This window comes from Andrena cerasifolii, chromosome 6, assembly GCF_050908995.1.
Source record: "Andrena cerasifolii isolate SP2316 chromosome 6, iyAndCera1_principal, whole genome shotgun sequence".
Lineage (NCBI taxonomy): Eukaryota > Metazoa > Arthropoda > Insecta > Hymenoptera > Andrenidae > Andrena > Andrena cerasifolii.
The window spans coordinates 1,898,518-1,920,695 of record NC_135123.1 but is presented as its reverse complement, the minus strand read 5'-3'; the positions used below and the strand labels follow the sequence as shown (position 1 = coordinate 1,920,695).

The 22,178-nt window shown below is 36.2% G+C and overlaps 2 protein-coding genes and 1 long non-coding RNA gene across 3 annotated transcripts in view; 2 read left to right on the top strand and 1 right to left on the bottom strand.

Moving 5' to 3' along the window:
- The window catches only part of LOC143369727 (kinesin-like protein Klp61F), a 35,254-nt gene extending 13,987 nt beyond the window's left edge, over positions 1–21,267 (bottom strand). Inside the window, exons 1-15 of the mRNA XM_076814038.1 lie at positions 21,164–21,267; positions 16,236–16,383; positions 16,014–16,163; positions 13,581–13,741; positions 13,338–13,487; positions 12,694–12,930; positions 12,233–12,608; positions 11,895–12,166; positions 7,631–7,770; positions 7,444–7,568; positions 7,014–7,355; positions 6,701–6,928; positions 6,443–6,622; positions 6,134–6,356; positions 5,870–6,065 (exon numbers count right to left, since the gene is read on the bottom strand). Coding sequence (XP_076670153.1) covers positions 5,929–6,065; positions 6,134–6,356; positions 6,443–6,622; positions 6,701–6,928; positions 7,014–7,355; positions 7,444–7,568; positions 7,631–7,770; positions 11,895–12,166; positions 12,233–12,608; positions 12,694–12,930; positions 13,338–13,487; positions 13,581–13,741; positions 16,014–16,163; positions 16,236–16,383; positions 21,164–21,228 — 2,934 coding nt within the window. The 5' untranslated portion in view covers positions 21,229–21,267 and the 3' untranslated portion in view covers positions 5,870–5,928. The remainder of the gene's footprint in view (positions 1–5,869; positions 6,066–6,133; positions 6,357–6,442; positions 6,623–6,700; positions 6,929–7,013; positions 7,356–7,443; positions 7,569–7,630; positions 7,771–11,894; positions 12,167–12,232; positions 12,609–12,693; positions 12,931–13,337; positions 13,488–13,580; positions 13,742–16,013; positions 16,164–16,235; positions 16,384–21,163) is intronic.
- Nop5 (nop5 ribonucleoprotein) overlaps positions 1–22,178 on the top strand; it is a 199,136-nt gene that overhangs the window by 126,231 nt on the left and 50,727 nt on the right. The gene's annotated exons all lie outside the window — the stretch shown is intronic.
- Positions 492–1,697, top strand: LOC143369528 (uncharacterized). The gene is made up of 3 exons (XR_013085434.1): positions 492–630; positions 661–725; positions 1,502–1,697. It is a non-coding gene; the product is annotated as an uncharacterized LOC143369528 (long non-coding RNA).

Here is a 22,178-nt window from a genome sequence, read left to right as displayed (position 1 = left end):
AGCCGCAAAATGTATGCACAAAACCCTTATGTTAGAAAATGTAATAATATTTAATTAAAAAGTAATACTGGACATAACCCATGTTTTTCAACGTTCGCCGGTAAAAAGTATCGAGGCAATTTTGAGGTACATGTAACTTGCAAAGACAAAGTTTTTCCTTAATATACAAGCAAGATTTTCACGAATTTTCACACTGCTTCATAAATAATTGTAGAAGATATGGCGATATATATAAATTCCGCGCGGCACCAACTGTCAACGCGAGTGCTAAAACTGCTAAATAGCGCATTATACGCGGCTGTTGACTGTTGGTGGCGCGCGGAATTTACATATATCGCCATATCTTCTACAATTATTTATGAATCAGTGTGAAAATTAGTGAAAATCTTGCTTGTATATTAAGGAAAAACTTTGTCGCTGCAAGTTATATGTACCTCAAAATTGCCTCGATACTTTTTAACGGCGAACGTGATTGTGTATTTTGTTTATATTAATAGAATGTAAAATGTTCACATTTTCTATCGTATCGGCATGAACGTTTCAGTAACGTACTGCTGAGATTTTCCATATGAAAATAAATTTAAACACGGTATAAATCGGATTATGTTTAGCATTATCAGATTAGCAATGGTACATTACATAGTCAATTATGTAGTACAGTTCTAGAAATAAACCGATTTATACCGTGTTTCAACTCATTTTAATCTGGAAAATCTCAGCAGTATGTTATTAAAAATTTTAAAAACCCGACTGCTTAAAAAGGGAACTAAAATGACAAAAACAAGACTTAATTCATTTATATATGGTATATTATTTATCATAAATGATTTGATGTAATTACATTCGAACAGTACATTACATTCAATATTGTGTATCGCTGTTCGCCCTAATTAGATTCGATGGGCTATTAACAACGCTAACAGTATTCCCCACACGGACAAAGAGAGAAACATATAATTTACAAAATACGCTGAAATTGAAATGTCACTATATAAGCATGAATTAGCATTGATGTTGTCCACCTCTTTTTGTTACCAGCTTGAAACACTTTCTTTAGTCATTGCGGTACATGCTTGTAATTATTTAAATTGTCATCATATTATTATTCTATTTATGATAAATAATATACCATGTATAAATAAATTAGTCTTGTTTTTGTCATTTTAGTTCCCCTTTTAAGCAGTCGGGTTTTTTATTTTTTTTTATTTTTTACTTTTTAGTTATATATAGCAGTATTGTATGGCAAGGGCCGCAGCCTGTTTAGTTCGGGGAAACATGGTAGTGAGGGATGTTAAAAACTCTCCTCGGATCCAGATCACTACTTGTAAGTCCTTCCAATTTTTTTATTTCTATGTCACAATTTTGAAAATTATATATCGTAGGACATTTCTAAAGACACCTCATTCCTCGAAATCAGTGTATCCGTACAGTCTCTAGAGCGTAACATCTGGACATACAAACATAGCCTGATAAACACAATACCCTCCTTTACGTGCCAGAGTCGGGTAAAAACATTACGTTTTACATTTTATTAATACATAATCCACCGCAAGCAACAGTATATGCCTCTCGAACTGAGATTAGAAACAGCCGAATAGCCCAAATCCGCAGCTCGAAGAGAGATAACGGATAAACATAATGTATCTTTTATTCTAATTTATCCAGATATTATCTTTGCCCATCTTTGTTTTCCAGCCGCTTCGCCGTGATTCATTCAAGCCTTCCTGACGACAAATAGTAATAGGGGAAATGCAGCAACAACGCGATATGACTCTCGATACGTATCGGCAACTATGTCTTTCCTACATTTATCGGTTAGCTTGGACTTCCACCGGTTCTGATGGTACATGGCGCGAATATACCATTAGCGCCGGTGACGGAAAATCCTTGAAGCATAATTCTGTCATTTCTCGAGTCTGCCTTAGTACACGAGTTATAAATTCATTATTATTTCAACGTACGGTGCTTATTAGCGTTCAAACGCACCAGACCCGCCTGCACGGATGTCTACTGGAGGCAACTATACCCGCAGAAGCTTCTTTCTTGCCGATTCCACGACGTAAGTTGGTTGAAACGGTTTGTTTACTACATCGCGTATACGTATAACGCTGATGCTACATGGCTCGAATGTACCACTAGCGCTGGTGACGGAGAAACCTTCAAGCTTCATTCTGTCAGTTTTCGAGTCATAAATTCATTATTATTTCAACGTACGGTGCTTATTAGCGTTCAAACGCACCAGACCCGTCTGCGCGGATGTCTACTGGAAGCAACTATACCCGCAAAAGCTTCCTTCTTGTCGATTCCACGACGTAAGTTGGTTGAAACGGTTTGTTTACTACATCGCGTATACGTACACACTTTTCCTAGCTTGTGTGAGTGTACGCACATCCAAGGCCCGATGAGACGGCAGCCCTAAGTCATGGAGAGGGAAACACCTACAGCAACGGTGGTAATGCGTGCGCGAACTGACGCTAGCGCCAAGCCAGTCAAGTGGCCCCAACGCGAAGCCAGCCACTGCCAACCAGCGTCGTCGGGAAATAGATTGTCGACGCTGGTTGGCTGCGCCTCACTTGACTTAGTTAGTTGGCTTGGCGCTGGTGTCGTTTCGTTTCCCATCTTGGCGTTGATTGGTTCGACGTCGCGACACCCATCGCGCGCATGCGTGAGTTCCCCCACCGCTTTTAAAGGTACGCTGCCCTCGTTACTTAAAATGTCCTATCTAATATTTTGAAACAACCGAGAATACGGAAGTTTTATCATTTACTTTGTACCGTCCTCATTTTCCTTCATTCAAATTGAAACATGCTGTCATTATTCCGTAACAGCCTAATATAATTTTTTATAATAGGTGTACTTATAAGTGATGTATTATTAACATACCAATTAAGTAATTATTTTAGATAGGATATTATAACCATTTGGAAAGAAGTTAGGTTAAATACATTAGATTGTTTATAAATCTTTACGAAGCACGTAGAGTTTTCTAACTTTACTTAAAAGGTAAGACACGTCTGGAACTTCAAATATTTCAACATATCTAAAAAAATAAATAAATGCTAGATAGGACGGTTTAACTAAGGAGGGCAGTACGGACGTACGGGATTTCTGCCGTTCACTGCTTTACGAGACGAATATTTAATATGACGACGACAAAGTCCAAGTTATTCCATTTGGCGCACCTGGCGATGTACGGAACATTTTTCGTGACCAACTTTTTTCTGTCTGGGATATAGAGATAAGTCTCCTTACTCTTAGAGCTGTTCAAGTACCCAGAAAAAGCAAGCCGAGCCTAATTCGGCTTAAGCGACCGAGCCGAGCCGGGTACCCGAATGAACCGAGCGGCTTGAAAGAACCGGGCGGATTGGATAAAACCAAGTACTTAGCTTGAACTTTTCAAGCGGTCCGAAGGAAGCGGGCGGCTCAAACAGAACCAAGCCGAAAGAACCGAGGCGGCCCGAATGTATATCTGTACATTGTACGTCGAGCAGATAGGTTAGGAAATCGGTTAGATATACTTAACCCAATTATAATATAGACTGCGGAAATTTATGCAAATGCATGTTTTTATTTATCCGCTTGGTTTTGTTCGAGCCGCCCGCTTCCTTCGGGCCGCTTGAAAAATTTAAGCTACTTGGTTCTATTCAAGCCGCCCGGTTCTTTCAAGCCGCCTGCCGCTGGGATTCGGGTACTTGGCTCGGCTCAAAAACCGGGTTTCAGCTTGGTTCGGATTTCAAACTACCCGAATATTCAAGTACTTGAACAGTTACTGCTAATGCCAGTTTTCGTCATTGCAAAGAGTTTGGATAAAAATGTTTTTCTTAAATTTTTGAAAATTTTACTTTTTATTAAAATGACATTGGACTAACAAAAAAAAGTGCAACAATCTTTCAAAAGCCGCGAGAAGAAAATAAGGTTTTGAAGAGAAATATGTCGCATAATTGGCCATCGAGGACATGCGGAAAAAAATCTGGGTAAACTTGCCAGTGCACTGGGCCCTCGTCGATTTCGATGACCTTCACATATATTGTCAAGGTCGTCATTCTGATAAACATTTCCCTTTAAACTTTTTGACGGTCAGTCTTAGTTTTGGAGATATTAATAAAAAAACTTTCGGCATAATAACCGATGTGAATATGTGTTAAACTCGGTAATTCTAGTGTTACGTAAAGTTTTTTGCGAATATCTCGCAAACCAAAGCCGTCCGCCAAAAAGTTTAAAGGTAAATGTTCAGAATGATGACCTTGACGACAATAGCGATATTGCCCCAATCGCGCCATACTTGTAACCGTAGTCTCATTTTGAACATCCCCAAACTCACATCGGTGCGCTACCATGCTTTACGCGCCCGCGCACCCCCTGCCCTGATCTAGCCCTAACCAATACTAATACTATCGGCTGTGGAACAGTCCATGATGTAAGGATATAAGGTGTGCTCTTGCGCACCCTTTTCAAATTAGCCAATAACGTGCTCTTCCCAAAATTCTTCATATTGGATTGTCAACCAATAGGATAGAATGAATTTGTCAACATTTCGATATGCGTCCGTACACTTGCATATGCATTCATATACATACATATTTTAATATGGCGGAAATTGGGAATGCGCAGTAAAAGACAAAAATGAGCCGCTCAGCGAGCACACCTTATATCCTTACATCATGGAACAGTCGACGGCGACAAGATGGTTCTCTTAGTAACGTCTGTATAGACAGATTTCAATGCATTATTCCGAAAGTTTTTATTAATATCTCTGAAACTAACAAGTACCTGAAGCTAAATTTTTATATAAGAGGTCCTCCTCCCCTCGCGCATTACTGTATTTGTTTATATTTCCTTCTTTATCGAAAGAAGGACAAATGTTACACGCCACCGTGTGATTCTTCTGTCGTGCGAAGTCATGTCCACTATCAACATCACCCATGCATTTGTTCCTTCTCTACGATCTATTCTTAGAAGACATACTTATCAGCACTGTATAAATATACTTTATTGTCCTGAATCGCGTAGTTTTTGAAAAATCTGTCGTGTAGGCACACCTTAGAAAAATGTATGTTTTAAACTCGGTAGTTCTAGTGTTAAGTAAAGTTTTTTGCGAATATCTCGTAAACCAAAGCCGACCGCCAAAAAGTTTAAAGGGAAATGTTGTTCAGAATGGCGACTTTGACAACATATGTGAAGGTCATCGAAATTGGCGAGGGCCCAGTTCATCGGCAAGTTTACCAACATTGATCGGTCCGGCCTTTTGCAGTGTTTAAGGGGTAGTTTTACCTCACAAAAAATGTGGACACTTGAATGATTCCATGATTTTCCTTGAAGTGGAATCATGTTTTCTAAAAAATGGTAAATATGCAATTTTTGGGATCATTTTCATTGAATTGGAAACTAAAGGTTCTAAAAGGAAACTTTCTTAGCTTTTCAAAACACTCATGAAAATTTGTCTACGATCATGAGTTCGCAAGTTACAGGTGTTCAAATTGAAAAGTACCTTTTTTGCTTTAATCGCGAATAACTCGGTCCATAAAAATCATACAACAAAACCTAAAAAACGAAATTAAAGAGAAATGTTTGCTCTATAAGGGCTCTTCGTTGGATTTATCAGAACAAAAATTGTTTGTCCCGTGCATACGTTCAAACTGGGAAAAAAATTCTGAAACTTCGTTTCCTGCGCTTCATCTTAATAAAACAGTATCATAATGCATGAAAACAAAAATTTGAGTTCTTGATTCAAAAACTATTTAGAAACTTCGAGCATTAAAATGCGTTTTTCAAATATTTTTTGTGACCATTTTTCGCAGAGATACCGCCATTTGAAAATGACCAAAATTTTCGGGAAATTATAGTGTTCCTTTAAGTTTGACGTGAAGTGTATATATAAAAGAATTTACATAATTGTCTTACAATTAGTATGTATCTTAACGATATACGTTATGATTCATTTACTTCGCCTTCTGCTGTTTCAACGAGTTGCCTCACTTCTCTAAACCTCTGAAGAATTCGTTCATCCGGAGACGTTACCGTAAACTCACGAGGATAGGAGAATTCTTTTCTGGCAGGCGTTGCTCCTGAAAGTAGATAAGCACAACGATGTAACCTTATTCTCCTTTTGTTTTCTAGTTTGCATGTTATATACCTGTCGGTACGTCACGTTGTATATCTTCATCAAGAAATTTGTCAATTTCGGACACTGTTGCATCTAATTTTTCAACCACCTTATTACTCCACGCATTTGATTCTGCAATTCGATTTTCGAATTCACTGGATATTTTCTCAAAAGTATTAGAAGTTTTAGTTTCTAGATCTTTCACGATTGTCGCTTGTTCTTCGCTTACATTTGTAATTGCGTTACGCATATCCTATAAAGATGCAATTTCAGTCATAAATACTTTCAAATGTTACTAATAATTAGGTTTAAATTATAATTAGGTAGCATTAAATTTACATCAATTACGGAAAGGTATTCATTCTTATCCACGTCCATTGATAGTTGCATTTCTTTATGATCGCATTTAATCAGATCCTGATACTGTTTCGATAGATTGTAGCTTCGATTTATACGCGAGTCCAATTCATCTAGCAGAATCTTCCCTTCCCTTGCGGTTCTATTCGATAACTCTTGATTCTGTTATCGAAGCATAACATAACATGAACCTTTTGATACGAAGAAAAATAAATTTAGTAAATTAAGTGTAGATATCACCTTCTCTGTTCCAACTGTAACAGTGGCTTCAACTTTGTTCAAATCATTGTCTATTTGCTCCATTAAGTTATTTCTCATTTTGATGATTGCACCAGAGGCATCTGTCGTGCGATCTTTAACTTTGTTACAAACTTCATTAATATTTTCACATTTGTTAGTCACAGCAACGTAATGTTCCCTTTCACTCTCAGTTAGACGCTTGAACTGAGCAGATACATCGTCCAGCTTCTAAAAAATAGTGCGCGTTAAGTACGTATAATAATAAAAACCAATACAATATTCAAATAACAAGCAGAGATTTTTTTGTCGATACCTTTGCAAACAAACGTTGCTCCTGTGTGAACTGTTGCTTTTTATCAAGCCCTTCGGCGGTTACTTTAATACTATTAATGTTGCTTTTCATACGATCGCAAGTTTCGCGTTGACGATTACAAGCAGAATTTACCATTTCGTTCATCTGAACTGAAGCGCGTTTTAATTTTTCAGACAAATTATTTCGTACAATTTGCATGTTCTTAGCGACTCCAATCTTAATTAAATTGTCGATATCTTTAGCCAATTTCATGTATATAGTATTTAATGATTCGTCTTTATGTTTCATCGTGTCATGAGCACTTTCCATTTCGCCTGTTATCGAATTTTGATAACTTTGATACTGGAATATTTCGAGACATATTAATATTTAAAGCGGCAGAAGAATGAAAAATTGTTTTTGCAGATTTCATATTATATTATATACATACACATTCACGTATACTTTTTGTTAAATTATTTGCCATTATTGAATGTTGATCAGTAAGATTCTTTGGCATTTGTGGTATCTCAGTATCGATACTTTCGCACTCACTTTGGTTTACAAGTGCACCCACTGGTGATAGAAATGTGAATCAATATTGGTAAGAATTTATATTTTATGCTAGATTATATTACCGATATCATTTTTCATAGATCCGCAAAACTGCTTCAATGCTTCTCCGTGTAAAGAAATCTCTTTTTCAATGCCTTGCTTGCACTCATGAATATTACGCTTGAACTGTTCTCCAAGAACTTCAAACGTTTGTTCTTCTTTGCTATAAAAAATAGTATTTTTGAGTTCACTCTATGTATATAAGACTTATGAAAAATTACTAATTACTATCTCTAAATTAAGGGGACTAGGCGGTCAGAAACTCAATTTTCTTTGTTGCATTTTTCGAAAGTACCACCCTTCCCGAGTAAAATACCGTTTGGTTTATGTAAAAATTCGCAAAATTAAGGATTTTACAGCCGAAAAGGTCGAGCGCGTCATAAACCGTTTCTTTGCGCACGCAGGTAGACTAATTTCTTTTTCGAAACTTTAAACGCGTTTTTCTCGGAATCATATTTCCTCTTCGTTTTGCAGTGATTGCGAAAAAACGGAGGTACAAATCGATTTGAAAAAAAAATCACATACGTGAACCATGTCTAGTTACGACCTGAACCTAAGCATAAGTCTGTGAAAACTCCTATTTTCAAAAAAAAAAATAAAATGGCTCTTCTCCCTGGCGAAAAATCACATTTCTTTAAAATTTGCCGTTTTACAACCGCTACACTTATAAGTTTGATTTTTTTTCTTTTTTAATAGGTTCAGGGCAGAATGGGGACTAGGGCAAAGTATCAATTTCCGAGGATATTTCGCAATTCAATTTCGTACGGCCAGAATCACTGCAAAATTTAAAAAATTTAAAATTACAACGGCTCCAGACAAAACACCTACATATCAGGCAACTGTAGCGCAGTCATACATATGTATATATTATTCAAATATTTTTTTCTTACTGTTTATAGTATTAACAAATATTACCCATAAGTACTAGTCGCAATTTGTATTCATCTCCTTGTAATTATTTCGCAAAAAAATACTTGATTTTCGAGCGATCTGACTACCTAGTACCCTTAAGGGGACTTAAATCGTTCCTGTCTAAAATTAAGCATTTCTGTTTCAATTAATTACAAAGAAACCAATTGAGATTGAGACTTGTTCTTTGACGTGAAGTTTATTAACATCATAAGTTTTAAAAAGCATGTTTGTTTAGTAAAAAATATGCATTATATACGACGCTACAGATGGATCATTAAATAGGCTTTTTGAGAAAAAGTTTCTTGTGTTTTGCAGTGATAACTCAAAAACGGAGGTTCCAATCGATTCAAAACAAATTCGAGCATCTTCACAAAATGTGTAGTTTCGGACCAGACCTAAATTAAAGTTAATGAAAACTCTTATTCTTTATGAAAATAAACCAAGACCTCACCCTTTGGGGCTTGGGGGATGGTAAAACCTCATCAATGGGGTCTCAATGGGGTTTCAGTTTATTTTCATAAAGAATAAGAGTTTTCATTAACTTTAATTTAGGTCTGGTCCGAAACTACACATTTTGTGAAGTCCTCGAATTTGTTTTGAATCGATGGAACCTCCGTTTCTGACTTATCACTGCAAAACAAAAGAAACTTTTTTTAAAAAGCCTTTTTAATGATCCATCTGTAGCGTAATATATAATGCATATTTTTGACTCCACAAACATTTTTTTTAAAGCTTATGATGTAAATAAACTTCATGCCAAAGAAGAAGTCTCAGTTTCAATTGGTTTCTTTGCAATTAATTCAAACAGAAATGCTTCATTTTAGACAGGAACGACTGCCTAGTACCCTTAAGGGAGACGCACATCAGTCCCATAAATCGATACTTTGTATTACGTATTTCAAACGAAGAGTTTTCCAACATTACATTAGTATCGTAATTCTAGATATCATCGAAACCTGAGAATGTATTAAAGAATGTAGTAGTTGTTGGGCATCCAATACGAACTGAACAGTTGGGTTCTGTAATATTTCGCAAAAGATACATCTGGTAGTTTATACCTTCAAACGTGTCGCTCTACGCACTATTCGAACGTGCCTCAAATCGTTGTATTTATTGCACATACATACTACGATATACCGATGCTAACTATGTCAGGTACCCTCGGACACCCGATGCGAAGCTTTTGCACGCCTGACGTAACGTCAGAATACTAGAGCTATTTTTTTGGCCCGGGTACCCGGGTACCCATGAGATACCCGGGTAGACACAAATTACCCGACTACACGGGTATACAGAAATTACCCGACTACACGGGTAGACAGAAATTACCCGACTACCCGGATACCCGTGAGACACCCGAGTAAATGACATAGTTGAGAATTCCGATTTGATAGCCGATCGTCTTTCGACTTTCGATCATTTTCGGCTAACATCAGTAATGAACTTCAAGCAATTGAATGTGGTATTGTGTGCGCGTTACGATTATGAAGGGCGCCTTTTATGAATAGCTGTAAATTATGTGCAGTACACGAAATGCTGTATTTTAAGTTCTCTAATAAATTTGCCGATGCATTCATGTTACTTGCATTGTCATGTACCACAGCAATTAATTTATTTCTAATGTTCCACCTTCCTACATTCCTATTTTCTATTATAACGGCTGTGACATTTTCGGCGGTATGTCGTCATGTCGTTCCTCTATAATTATATCATGCGTGGAAAATGTGAAATTATTTAGCTCCCAATTATCTAATTAGAAGAGATGATTTCGGTATACTGGTTCGGTCTATTGAATAATTAAATAAAATCTATTTTGCAATTTTGAGAATTTTTATTAAGTTACGAGGCTTTGGAGCAGGGCTCTCCAAGGTCGCACCAGCGGGAGTTTGCGGTTCTCCCACTCTCGTCCGCGTTGTCAGGGATACCGCGAAGATGCTAACCCGGCTAGCCCGTCATGGCAGCCTTCGTAGCGTCGCGCGGTCTCCTCGACAACGGAAGGCACGCTGCGCCAGAGGAAGATTGGAAGGAGAAGCAGGTGCGTAAGGGGCCCCTACGCTGGAGAGCCCTGCTTTGGAGTTTCGTCTTTTTAATTTATTTCATAATCTTTAACGTTTACCGCTCTGGCATCGTTTAGGCCGCACTCGGGTTTACCCTCTAAATGTTCCTGCCTTTTGTCTACTGTTTACCTCAGTCACCAATCAACCGACTCGTACGTCGCACGTTCCCAGCAATGAACGTGTTAATTGTTTAAAAGGAAAATTTTCTTGTATAAAAGCATACGCAGTATTTTTCCGTTTATCTAATTTTCCTTGAAAATGGTCAAAACCACTGACCGAAACGTTGGAATTTGTTAAAAATTCTGAAAATTGCAAAATAGCTTTTATTTAATTATTCAATAGACCGAACCAGTGCGCCGAAATCACCTCTCCTAATCAAAACAACTTTTACGGTCCAAATTGAAATTATATTACTCCCAATTATCTGTTATAAAATGCGCCGTTGGGGATAAATAGGAATCTTGCGATCGGGATGATCATTCATCGATGGTCACAGACATCGAGGACGCTGTAGCAAGCTCCTGTTCAATTTCCCAAGCGTTTTAAAAGAGTTTTGGGGTACAGGTATCGATAATCGGCATCCACCACGATGCGAACGAAAACCCGGAACGAGTGCATTTTCCTAGGATTTTCCGAGTTTTGCTTTGCATCGACTGACGGAGTTGCTTGGGATTAGATAAAACTGACTCCTCTATTCTTAAGCTAATAGGGGCAGGCACTGTAATAGGGCGAACTACCCTATTGTAAGTGCAAAGAACGTCGACAGTTCGCAAATTTCACATTCTGATCAATAGACATTCTAGGTATCATAGTCATAATTTCATTGCTTGAAGTTTATTCCGTTCAGTAGTGATGTTAGCCGAAAATGATCGATAGTCGAAAGAGGATCGGTTGTCAAATCGTAATTCACAACTCATTTACTCGGGTATGTCATGCATACCTGGGTAACCGGATAATTTCTGTCTACCCGGGTAGCCGGATAATTTCTGTCTACCCGGGTAGCCGGGTAATTTCTGTCTAGCCGGGTATCTCACAAGTAATTTCTGTCTACCCGGGTATCTCACGGGTAATTTTTGTCTACCCGGGTATTTCACGGGTACCCGGATACCCGGTGGGTCGGGTAGTAACAGCTCTACAGAATACTATTCGAAAAAGATATTCGCGAACTTTAAATAGTATCGACTTAAAAACTAATGTGACTTTTTGATTATTTAGACAAACTCTCCAGGTAATCCAGAGAACTAACAGAAGAGGGTGGACTACTAATAATCAATGCCTGGACAAAGAATCTGATCGTATACATATACAGTTATCTTACGTTTTGCGGTCAATTTTTTCATGTAATTTCAGGGAATCTGTAGTTGCTGCTTCCGCAATATTTAGCAGAGTGTGACCGTGAGACAATAAAACTTTTTCTGTAGAAACATGCTTCTCTACTAGATACTTCTGCTCATCACATTCTTGTGCTGTCACTTTTAATCGATAATTTGTTGATTTTAGAGCATCGCTAGTGGTATCTAGTTTCACTTTAGCTTCGTGCAACTCTTCCATTTGAGCAATATTTTCTAATTCAAGTTCAGAAAGTATTTTCTAAAACCAATAACGTTAAAATTAATAAACAGTTACACTGATAAAAATAATTAATAAGAAACGTACCTCTTTCTCTTGCATAGTTTCTTGCAGTGCTTTCATATGATTAATCTTTTCTTCTATTTCTTTAGTCTGCTTCGAAATTAACGCCTGCATTTCATTGTAATTTTCGCCGGCAAGATAAACACCATTCCTTTCGCGCGTTGCCAATAAATCTTTTCGCAATCGTTCAATTTCTTCTGTATATTGATTAAGAAATTCTTTCTTTGTAAGCTTCTGATTTATTTCTGGACGATTAGTAACATTTTTTGCACGATGTGCGTAATCCAATGTCGACAGCGTCTCTTCAAGATTAATACTACCAGGAGATACAGTAGCGATGATCGAGGTTTTTGTACGACCCCCTAGTGACTCTTGTAGCAACCTTGTAAGTTTGGATTCTCTGCGGGATATAAGAAGTAAGAAATAAGGAAATAAAACAGAGTATTCCTCTGCTCCGGAATGCAAAAGTAAAATATTTCTACTACCTGTACGGAATGTGAGGTGCTCTTTCAACAAGAGCTGTTATGACTCTGCCAAGGGCTAACAGAGACTGATTAACGTTACCGGCTTCTCTCGCTCTTTTGTCAATAGCACCAGATCGTCCAACATTTTCACTACCTGCTAGATCGACCAAGTTTAGTTTTCCCGTTTTTAAAACTTCTTCTCCCTCAATGGTATTCTCTTTCATATGTACAGTAATTGAGAATAATGTATGGGATCGGCTGGTAATCATTTTCGCATAATTAATAATAATGTATACACATAAAATGATAAATTTAGTATTATGACTAGCATCCCCCGTCTCGGCTACGCCCGAAATATTAGCGTGACTGATTCATAATCTGTAATTTGCAATCTGTAAACTCGAGAGCCATCGGCCAGTTATTCCCGCCGCGGTGCTATTTCGCAAGCGAGAAGCGAGAAGCGCCCGGTCGCCGCCTGGCGGTCGCGTCCCGATCTACTATTGCTTAAAAATCAGTATTTAAAGAAAAAATAAAACCGTTAGAACATTACTCTCGCTAAGACGAACAAAGTGATGTAACACAATTGTTTGTACAGTTCATATTTACTGAGAAACCACATTTCAAAGTATGCAACTTCAATTTTATATAATAGTGTAGATAATCACCTTGAGTGGGCATTCAGCAACGTTGCAGCAGTTTGTCTTCTTTCTGACCCCTTTTCGAGAAGTTTAGAAACCTCACTTTTATTATGTATCGTCACTTCCTCCAATCCGTGAATGACTATCGCTCCTTTCTTCGAGGCATCCTCGTATAATCTGCTCAACAAGTATTTATTTTTACAAGCAACTGTTAGATTAAGCAAAAACGCAGATAAATATATGTCATTTATATAATTTCTTTCGATATACCTTATTTTAGATCCATCACCATTAATTGACAGAAGATCAAATAATTCTTCATTGTAGAGTTCTAGAAAACTAACTCTGACTGTGTACTCCTGTGATTCTATTAATTGCAATTTATCGAATAAATGGCTTAAAGAACGTGGAATCATTCCAGCAGATGAATCCTGTATAGTATATTGTTCCAGATAAATCTTAGTAATGCTTTGTTGTATATCTTATTTTATATCGTAAGCATGCATTTATTTTTTTTATTTTATGTCTGATGTAATCGATAAATATAAACACTTATTATGTGCTGCATTTATTCTTCACTGATACAAAGAATACAGTGAAGGTATCATAATGAGGACGTAGCATGTTATTATTATTATCTTGAATATCCATAAAATAAAGAAGAAACATGTTTATAAGTAACAGCTTTTTAAATACTGCAATTTATTTATTGCGATGTTAGATTGATTAAAAAGAAATTCATTTAACATAGTCGTCCAGCTGCTATGACCTTTCCTTGTAAATACATATACCGTGGCGTGCAAAAGTATTCGGCCACCCTTTAAAATCGCGCAACTTTTTTTAAATTAATCCAAACGACTTAAGTTTTTTTTTTAGAAACTAGGATTAGTTTGCGGCGAAACTTCCGAAAACCGATCAAACCCGATTTAACTATAATTTTGAAGATAGTTTTATTTTGCATAAAGACGATGTTTACGAGAAGGATTGTTTGCGACTCCAAAGTTAAGACCCAAAATTTAGATAAAAATGTTTTACCATTTTAGTGTCATTTCCAACGTTACCGACACTGCCTAAAATAAAATTACAACAGTATATAGTACATTCTCTTTATTAGTTCCCCGTATATACACATTTTATATTTTGTAATAATTAGTAAAATGGATCCCCTCTGATCGTTTTTACACATCGGTTCACTACCATGCTTTACGCGCCCCCGAGCGGGCACGCGCCGCACAGTGGGGCTGGAGAGGAAAAATGTCTTAAAATGAAAGTTGTATTTTTATGTATCCATCACTATATCCTGAAAGCCAATAGACCAACGTATCTAAAGTATATGACAGATATGTCATATTCATGTTAATTGCAAAGAAAAATTGATCCGAAGTTAACCTTTCGTATTCTAACGGGAAACGTGTCAATATTCGTACGAGATTGTCGAATTTTTTCTGAATTCCTCTAGATATTTTTATTTTTTTACCGCATGTATTTCGAATGTGTATAATCTCAGCTTATTTGTGACATAAATATATTTCGAAAATTCTTCACTGTAATCCCGCTATACGACTTCAAATGAAGCTACCCAGTATTTCAAGTTTTCATTAACTCTTTTAGGTTTATAAACAAAGCTCCGCCTTCCTCCGGCCTCTAGATAGTACTAATTGAAAGCAGATACCATCTACTAACAGCCATAAAAAAATTGGCTGCAACTATTTGCAACTTTGGCTGTTATTAATACATAATCACCCGACTGCGCTGTGCACTCTTCGTTTCTTCGGTTTATTACTATTTCATTTGTTAAAGATGCTTCAATTTTATTTATGTTGCTGTCCATATAACCGTTGGCTATTAACAAATAATATAAAAAAATGTACTCAAAAATATTGAGAAACACCGAAATTATGATATTTTTTCCGCGAATCCTATGTTACGTGCCCCACTGTGCGCCGTCCGCACTGATCTTGCCTCAACCAATATTAATACCCGGGACAAGTTGGAAAGTGAAATGCGTTGTGTCGATCTAAGTCAACAGAAATATTGTTAAGAGGAGGGACCGTGGTAAAGTGATTAAAAAAATCGGTAAGGTGTACCCTTTTATGTACAATTACCTCTGTATCTTTTGCTGAATGCAAACAGAAAACGTGGAAAGCTTGGGTGTAACGTAGTCACATTTCAAGTGTCAGTAATGCAAACAGTCCTTTGGAACGCTCTTAAGAATTTCGGTTCAGCATTCCCGCTATGCTATAACACAGACGAGGTATAGAATCGCTGATTTTAGGAATTTCGCAATTTTCGAATTTATTCTGCGATATTTAAGCGTTTATAGCTCAGAGCAACGGTAACCGATATTGATGAAATTATAGGCATGTGTACAACTTACTTCAATCTACAAACGGTTTTTTTTTTTAATTTTCGTTACGGGCTCATAAAAAAAAGTTTAAAAAACGACTTTTACTATTTTTTTTTGCTATTCCGACCAAGTGCATTTTTTTCAAAACGACGACTCACGTCGCTTAACAAACTAATCCTTCTAGCTTCTCAAAAAAACTCAAGTCATTTGGATTAATTTAAAAAAAGTTATGCGCTTTTAAAGGGTGACCGAATACTTTTGCACGCCAATGCAACACGCATAATAATTCTTAATAATTTCATTCGTATAGCTTTTATATCGAATAAGGTGAGCGACTGTATAAATAAGTATCTTACACTTTGCCAATGCAAAGTTGGATCGTTGTTGATTCCTTCCATCGTGAAAGTCTTTCCTGTACCTGTTTGCCCATATGCAAATACTGTACAATTATATCCATCCAAAACTTGTTCCAATAATGGACTAACGACAGCATTATAAACATCGATCTATCAATTAAAAACTACACATGTAATAGAGATTTTGTATGAACACCGTTATATATAGTAAAAAGTATATACCTGCTTCGAAGAAGGTCCAAATACACTATCGAATTTAAATTTCTTTGAAACCTTATCTTGTTGTCTTTCATGTAGTATCACTTCTTTATCGTTGAGTGTTTCTATTACACTTCTGGATTTTCTTTTTATTTCAATGTTATTCAGGGGCCTACGAAGAGTAAAGAAGTTTATAATGATATAAGAATCTTAAGATGTAATAGAATCTTATCATATAACATTTAGCAATTTCAACATATACTTTAATAAAATATTCTTTCTTGTTTCAGAATATAGTAGGTAGAATTGGAACTTATAATACCCATTATGATATTCTCTACAACAGGGTTGACTAACTGGTGGCTCGCGAGCATCCAGTTAGTCAACCCTGCTCTACAAGATTCCAAAAAAAAAAAAAAAAAAAAAAAAAAAAAAAAAAAAAAAAAACTATAGGGTAAAGGTATCAGTAGTTGACCGTGTATCAGTAGTTGACAACTTATCAGAAAAACATGAAAAATAAGGTTTTTAGAAGTGACGAGCTGTGGGTACCTACTAGGAGCCATGGCACGCTGTTGAAAAGAGATAGTTGCACTTCTACAAAACTTTATTTTTCAAGTTTTTCTGAAAAGTTGTCAACTACTGATACATGGTCAACTACTGGTACCTTTACCCTATTTCTATACATTATACAGGATAGATAGCACAGAAATTTATAGGTCATAATGCTAGAGGTCTTTGAATTTGTCTTCGCAATAGAGACGAGGCTGTGCAATAAGAAGTCAGTGGCGGATTCAGATGGGGGTGCGCGCCCCTCCCTCAAGGGAAAAATACTTATTTTAACTTAGCAATATGAGAGAAAATATGATAAATTGATACAAAAAAAAAGACACTTTTTCATTTAGCAGGAAAATATTATCGGGAAGGTTCCTGGTTTATTTCTCAGACTTACGCCTCCCCTCCTTAAGAAAATCTTGGATTCGCCCCTGCATCCCCCTCCCCTCTCCCGAAAATCCCAAATCCGCCCCTGTAAGAAGTATTATGACTGTAATTGCTTGAGCATGCGAAACAGCTACTTTTGTATACAATATTTTTTTATCACTTTGGAACAATTGTGGCCATTTTTCGAATTATGAATATTTTTCTTACAGTAGTAGCAAAACAAATTATTTTAGCAATTCTTTAGAGAATAATAATTTATGTTTCTATTATATTTTGTATTGCACTCCATCATACAAAAAACAATTTTAGGTCTATAGAGTGATAATCTACTGAAAGTCTTGCTGCGATTTTTACAAAAAAATGGAGTCATAAGGTAAATGTCCCAATACCTGGACACTAGTGTAAATAATACTGATTATTACATTTAATATTTGCTTTATCCATAAAAGAACTATTTTATTCAATTATTCAAATATTTAATAAAATATATTCATATACATATTTTTTTTAGTAAACTTGTAACACTCGTAATAAAAATTAATTTTCTTGAACTCTCCAGTTTACAGCATTTTAGTAAGGTAAATGTCCCAATACCTGGACATTTAAAGTACGGCGGAAACGCGATTGAGAATCTTGCAGTTATATAAGTCGATTTATATAAAAACGATTTTGCAATTACATGGGACACTGCGTGTACTTTATCATTAAAAAATTCATAGTCCTTACAATGGCCCGATACCTGGACAACCTAACTAGTATGGCCCGGTGTCCAGATTTTACTGTCCCATTACACTGTCCAACAAAATTAAACTTTTTTCTTGTTCTGTAACATTCAGTAGCCATTTCCTATAGATTTTTGTGCGCTGAAAACGAATCCGCAAACCGTTTATCGCCATCACCCTCAGTTTTCGAGAAATTCGATTTTGAAAAAAAGTGCAAATTTTCAACTTTGAACATCTTTTGTGTTCAAACAATAATAGTTATTCGGTTGAATGGTCACAACGATATAAGTTATTATTGAATTATAAGCATTTAAATATGTTTAAACAACGATCAAAGGAAAAAGAACACCCGAAATGCACCAATTTTTGCAGATATCTTTCTATATATTTTAAAAACTAAAGGTCTAGGAGAAAATTTAACTACTCCACGCGATGCAGCAGAAAATTTTATTTCGGAAACCACTAACAGAAGTGGTAAGTCACGTTTTATTTTCAATACAGAAGCGAAATAGTTTGGCAAAACGTGCGGCGTCGACAGTGGTAGTCAACGGCCGCGCGCGAACCACTGCCGCTCAGCGTTACAGAATCGCGTAACGCGCGTAACTACCACTGTCCGTGCCACACGTTTTGCCAAACACTTTCGTTTCTGTAGTGAAAACAGAGGGTGTTTTACCACTTCTTCCTAGACCCTTAGTTTTGGAAATAAATTTAAAGATATCTGCAAAAGTGGGTGCATTTCGGGTGATTCTTTTCCCTTTGATCGTTGTTTAAACATATTTAAATGTTCATAATGCACCAATAACTTATATCGCTGTATTCGGGAGGGTTTATAGAATAATTTGACGCAACAAGCAACCGAATAACTATTACTGACACAAAAGATGTTCAAAGTTGAAAATTTGCAGTTTTTTTCAAAATCGAATTTCTCAAAAACTGAGGGTGATGGCGACAAACGGTTTGCGGATTCGTTTTCAGGGCATGAAAATCTATAAGAAACGGCTATTGAATCTTACAGACCTAAATGGCAGTTGGACAGTGTTACCTGGACACATGATGAAGCATCAGCAATTTGGATGTTTTCGGAAATTAAAAAAAAAACAATAGTTTTTCCTATTCTCATATTTTTTTGCATAAGTTATCCAAATCAGTAAACAAACTTAAGTAAAAACAATCTATTATTGAATGACACGCAAATTTTACACATGAATATTGAATCGAATATTATCATTAAAACAAGATAACAAGAATACAAAGTAATAATTGCTAAGGTGTTAAATGATTTTAATATTGTGTTAACAATAACTCAAACGTATTTCACAATTTGCACACATGGTCAGGTTTAGGGCCGTTCTGGAATTTCACTGTACCAGTAGATAGACACGCAAATAAAAAACTAATAAGAACTTTAATTTTAATCTTCCAATCAAAAAATAATACTACAAGGTACCAGTTTTCTAAAAATGTATTAGTTGTACTAATATACTAAACATTATTAATAATATTCGCTTAAGAAAAAGTAGAGACTGTTTAGCAAATCAGATAAGAGCAATAAGTAGTTCATAAATTGCGATTAACTGATAAACGCAACAGTAGCAAATTCACATTTTGGAAAAAGGTCTTCAGCAGGATACTTGAAGCAAATAGAGAAGATACAGTAGCAATCTGTTTAAGGATCAAGCTGGCAAACGTCTATATAACCAGCATACATACAGTATGGAAATAAAGTAGGAGAAAACACAATTTACAACTTGATCGTTAAGCGCATCAGGCCGTCTTACTTTTATAATAAAACTGATATCACGCAATTCATCTTGATACCAGCTTTACAACAACGTGTAAATGAGTGTCTAGATTTGTTGCATTCCGTAATTATAATATTTCCATTTATTTTACATAATAATAGTAAAATACAATTTACGGAAACTTAGACAAAATACAGCTTAATAGATTTTAGAGCTAGACTATGATGTCGAAACTGTTCGGAGCAGGAGTGTTTTGAAATAGATATTGCGTGTTATATATAGGTGGTTTCGGTGGTTCAGAAAGTAAAGGTTGAAAGGGATGAGGCATAGAGATCAAGGTACAAGGATGAGTAATAAGGGATGGATGAAATTATAGCGGACTGTAGTCTTGGAGAAAGTTTTATTATTTCTCAGGCCTAAAACGGTTGGTTGTTCGAGTACCTACTCCGGGTGGTCGAGCTTGGTGGCAATGAAAATGACGATTGCCAGAGCCTCTGGTGAAGGCCAAGGACAACGTGTCCTCTTTCGCTACCATGGGGCTCGTGGGAAATTTGTTTTCTCTGTCCCTTAATTTTCGGGTGTTCTTTAGACACTTACGAAGAGAGCAGAAGGTCCCGGGACTTTATACCGAACATTTTGCGCTCCATTGACGCTTTCAAACAGCTTTGTAAACAGTTCACTTATTTCTTGTTATTAGTTGAATATATGTTGTTATTGTTAAACAATTATAGTGCATCATTTCATGTTCCACCCACAGTATCCAAAAAATCACAGGAAAAGGAATTTAGGATATTTGCTATTGCTATCTGTAGAAGTGAACGAATGACTAAAACCACAGAAAAATAAATTTAAATGACGTTGGTATACAACACCTTCCGCCATAAAATTGTTTTAACGGGAGTTAGCAATTACGTGTACCGTGATTAATAATGACATTACATAAGTATTGAAAACTGCAAAAGCAAAACGTAAAATAATATAATGCAACAGATTTAGCTTGATCCTTCTTTAGCAAAATAATATTTACGTAATTAATAAGTAGCAGCCTTTAAGAAACTACTGTGATATTGATAAAAAACAATAATTGTTAAAGAAATCGCATTTAAAATAATATCTATAAAGAACATAAGCGCCAATACAAATTCAAACAAACGGACCTCTCATTCTCAAGTCAATATGCGGGAAGTGTAAAAAGTATTTGTACAGTGATAATATTCTACAAACACTATGGGGCAATTATGGGACGAACATTTTTTAATTCAGGTAATCAAGGTACGCAACCGGTTTACTAAAAACCTTGGTTGGTTTAGAAATTTTTAAATATTTTTCCCGATAATCGGGTTATTTCCATTTTCAATTCACTGGAAGTTTAATTGAAATAAGCAACGCTGTTGTGACCGTTCTGTGTAAGTATATCGTGAAAATTATGTGTTACCCTTATTTATTATGGTAAAAAAGCTTAACAAAGTTCATTACGATAAACATGGCTGAACAATGCTGATTATAAAACTATGATATATTTAACTTCGCTGAGTCATTAGTTACTTACCTAACACGAAGAAATACTTGTATATGTTGATATTTTTCCTTTTTCCCAATCCGTGTATCGTTCATATTGCTTGTGATTGTGTTACCCAACCACCGAATGCACCAAATACCAAATTATTCGTTACAGTTTGAATGAAAGGAATTTAAAATGTATGATACCTGCGATGGCCAGCAGGTGCGCTGTATTGCATTCATTACGCGTAGTTTATATGAATGCACATTTAAAAGATGCGTTTACATGAGAATGGTTGAAAACGGACGAATTCCATTTACGCCCTAATCGCCCGCAACGCCCGTGGTTGACATTCCAAAAATGTTAAAAAAATGTTAAAAAGCGTAAAAACCTGAAAATCGAAGACGTGGGCGAGGGTGGAGGTAAGACGGAGACCTCACACGGAAAAATGTCGAGCACCGTTGGGAACGTGTTGGGCCCATTCACGGCGCTCTTCAGCACCAAAAGTATTCCCAATGGTGTCCAGCACCGAAAATATTGATGCTGAGCACAGAAAATATCAGTGTTGAGCAGTGGTGGGTAAAGACACGAATTATTTATTTTATACACGACACGTGTCTTAAATGTCGTAAGTGTCGTAAATGTGTCATAAATGTCGTAGGTATGTCTGGAATGAAAATAACTAGGAAGATTAGACCTCTAGTGGCGCTGGTGGACACTACGTCCCAGTTAGCACACGTCGTCTATAAGCTGTCTTTAAGACATCTTGAAAGGTGGGACCGGGACGTCAGAAATCTATAAAACATTTTTCATATAAGTTATGAAGAAATGCCAATTTATTAATAATTATAATTCTGATTAAAAAAATTAAATTAAATTAAGTTAAACTGACGAAAAATGGATATTGAAAGGTTAGTAAAAGAAATGCATATAGAATAATAAATATAATTTGTTTAAATTATATTTATAATTTGTTTAAATTATATTTATTGGATGCCAATATTGGATTGGCTAAGCTGCGATACGCTACCTGGTGGCGAAAATCAGAACCTGAAGAAGTAGG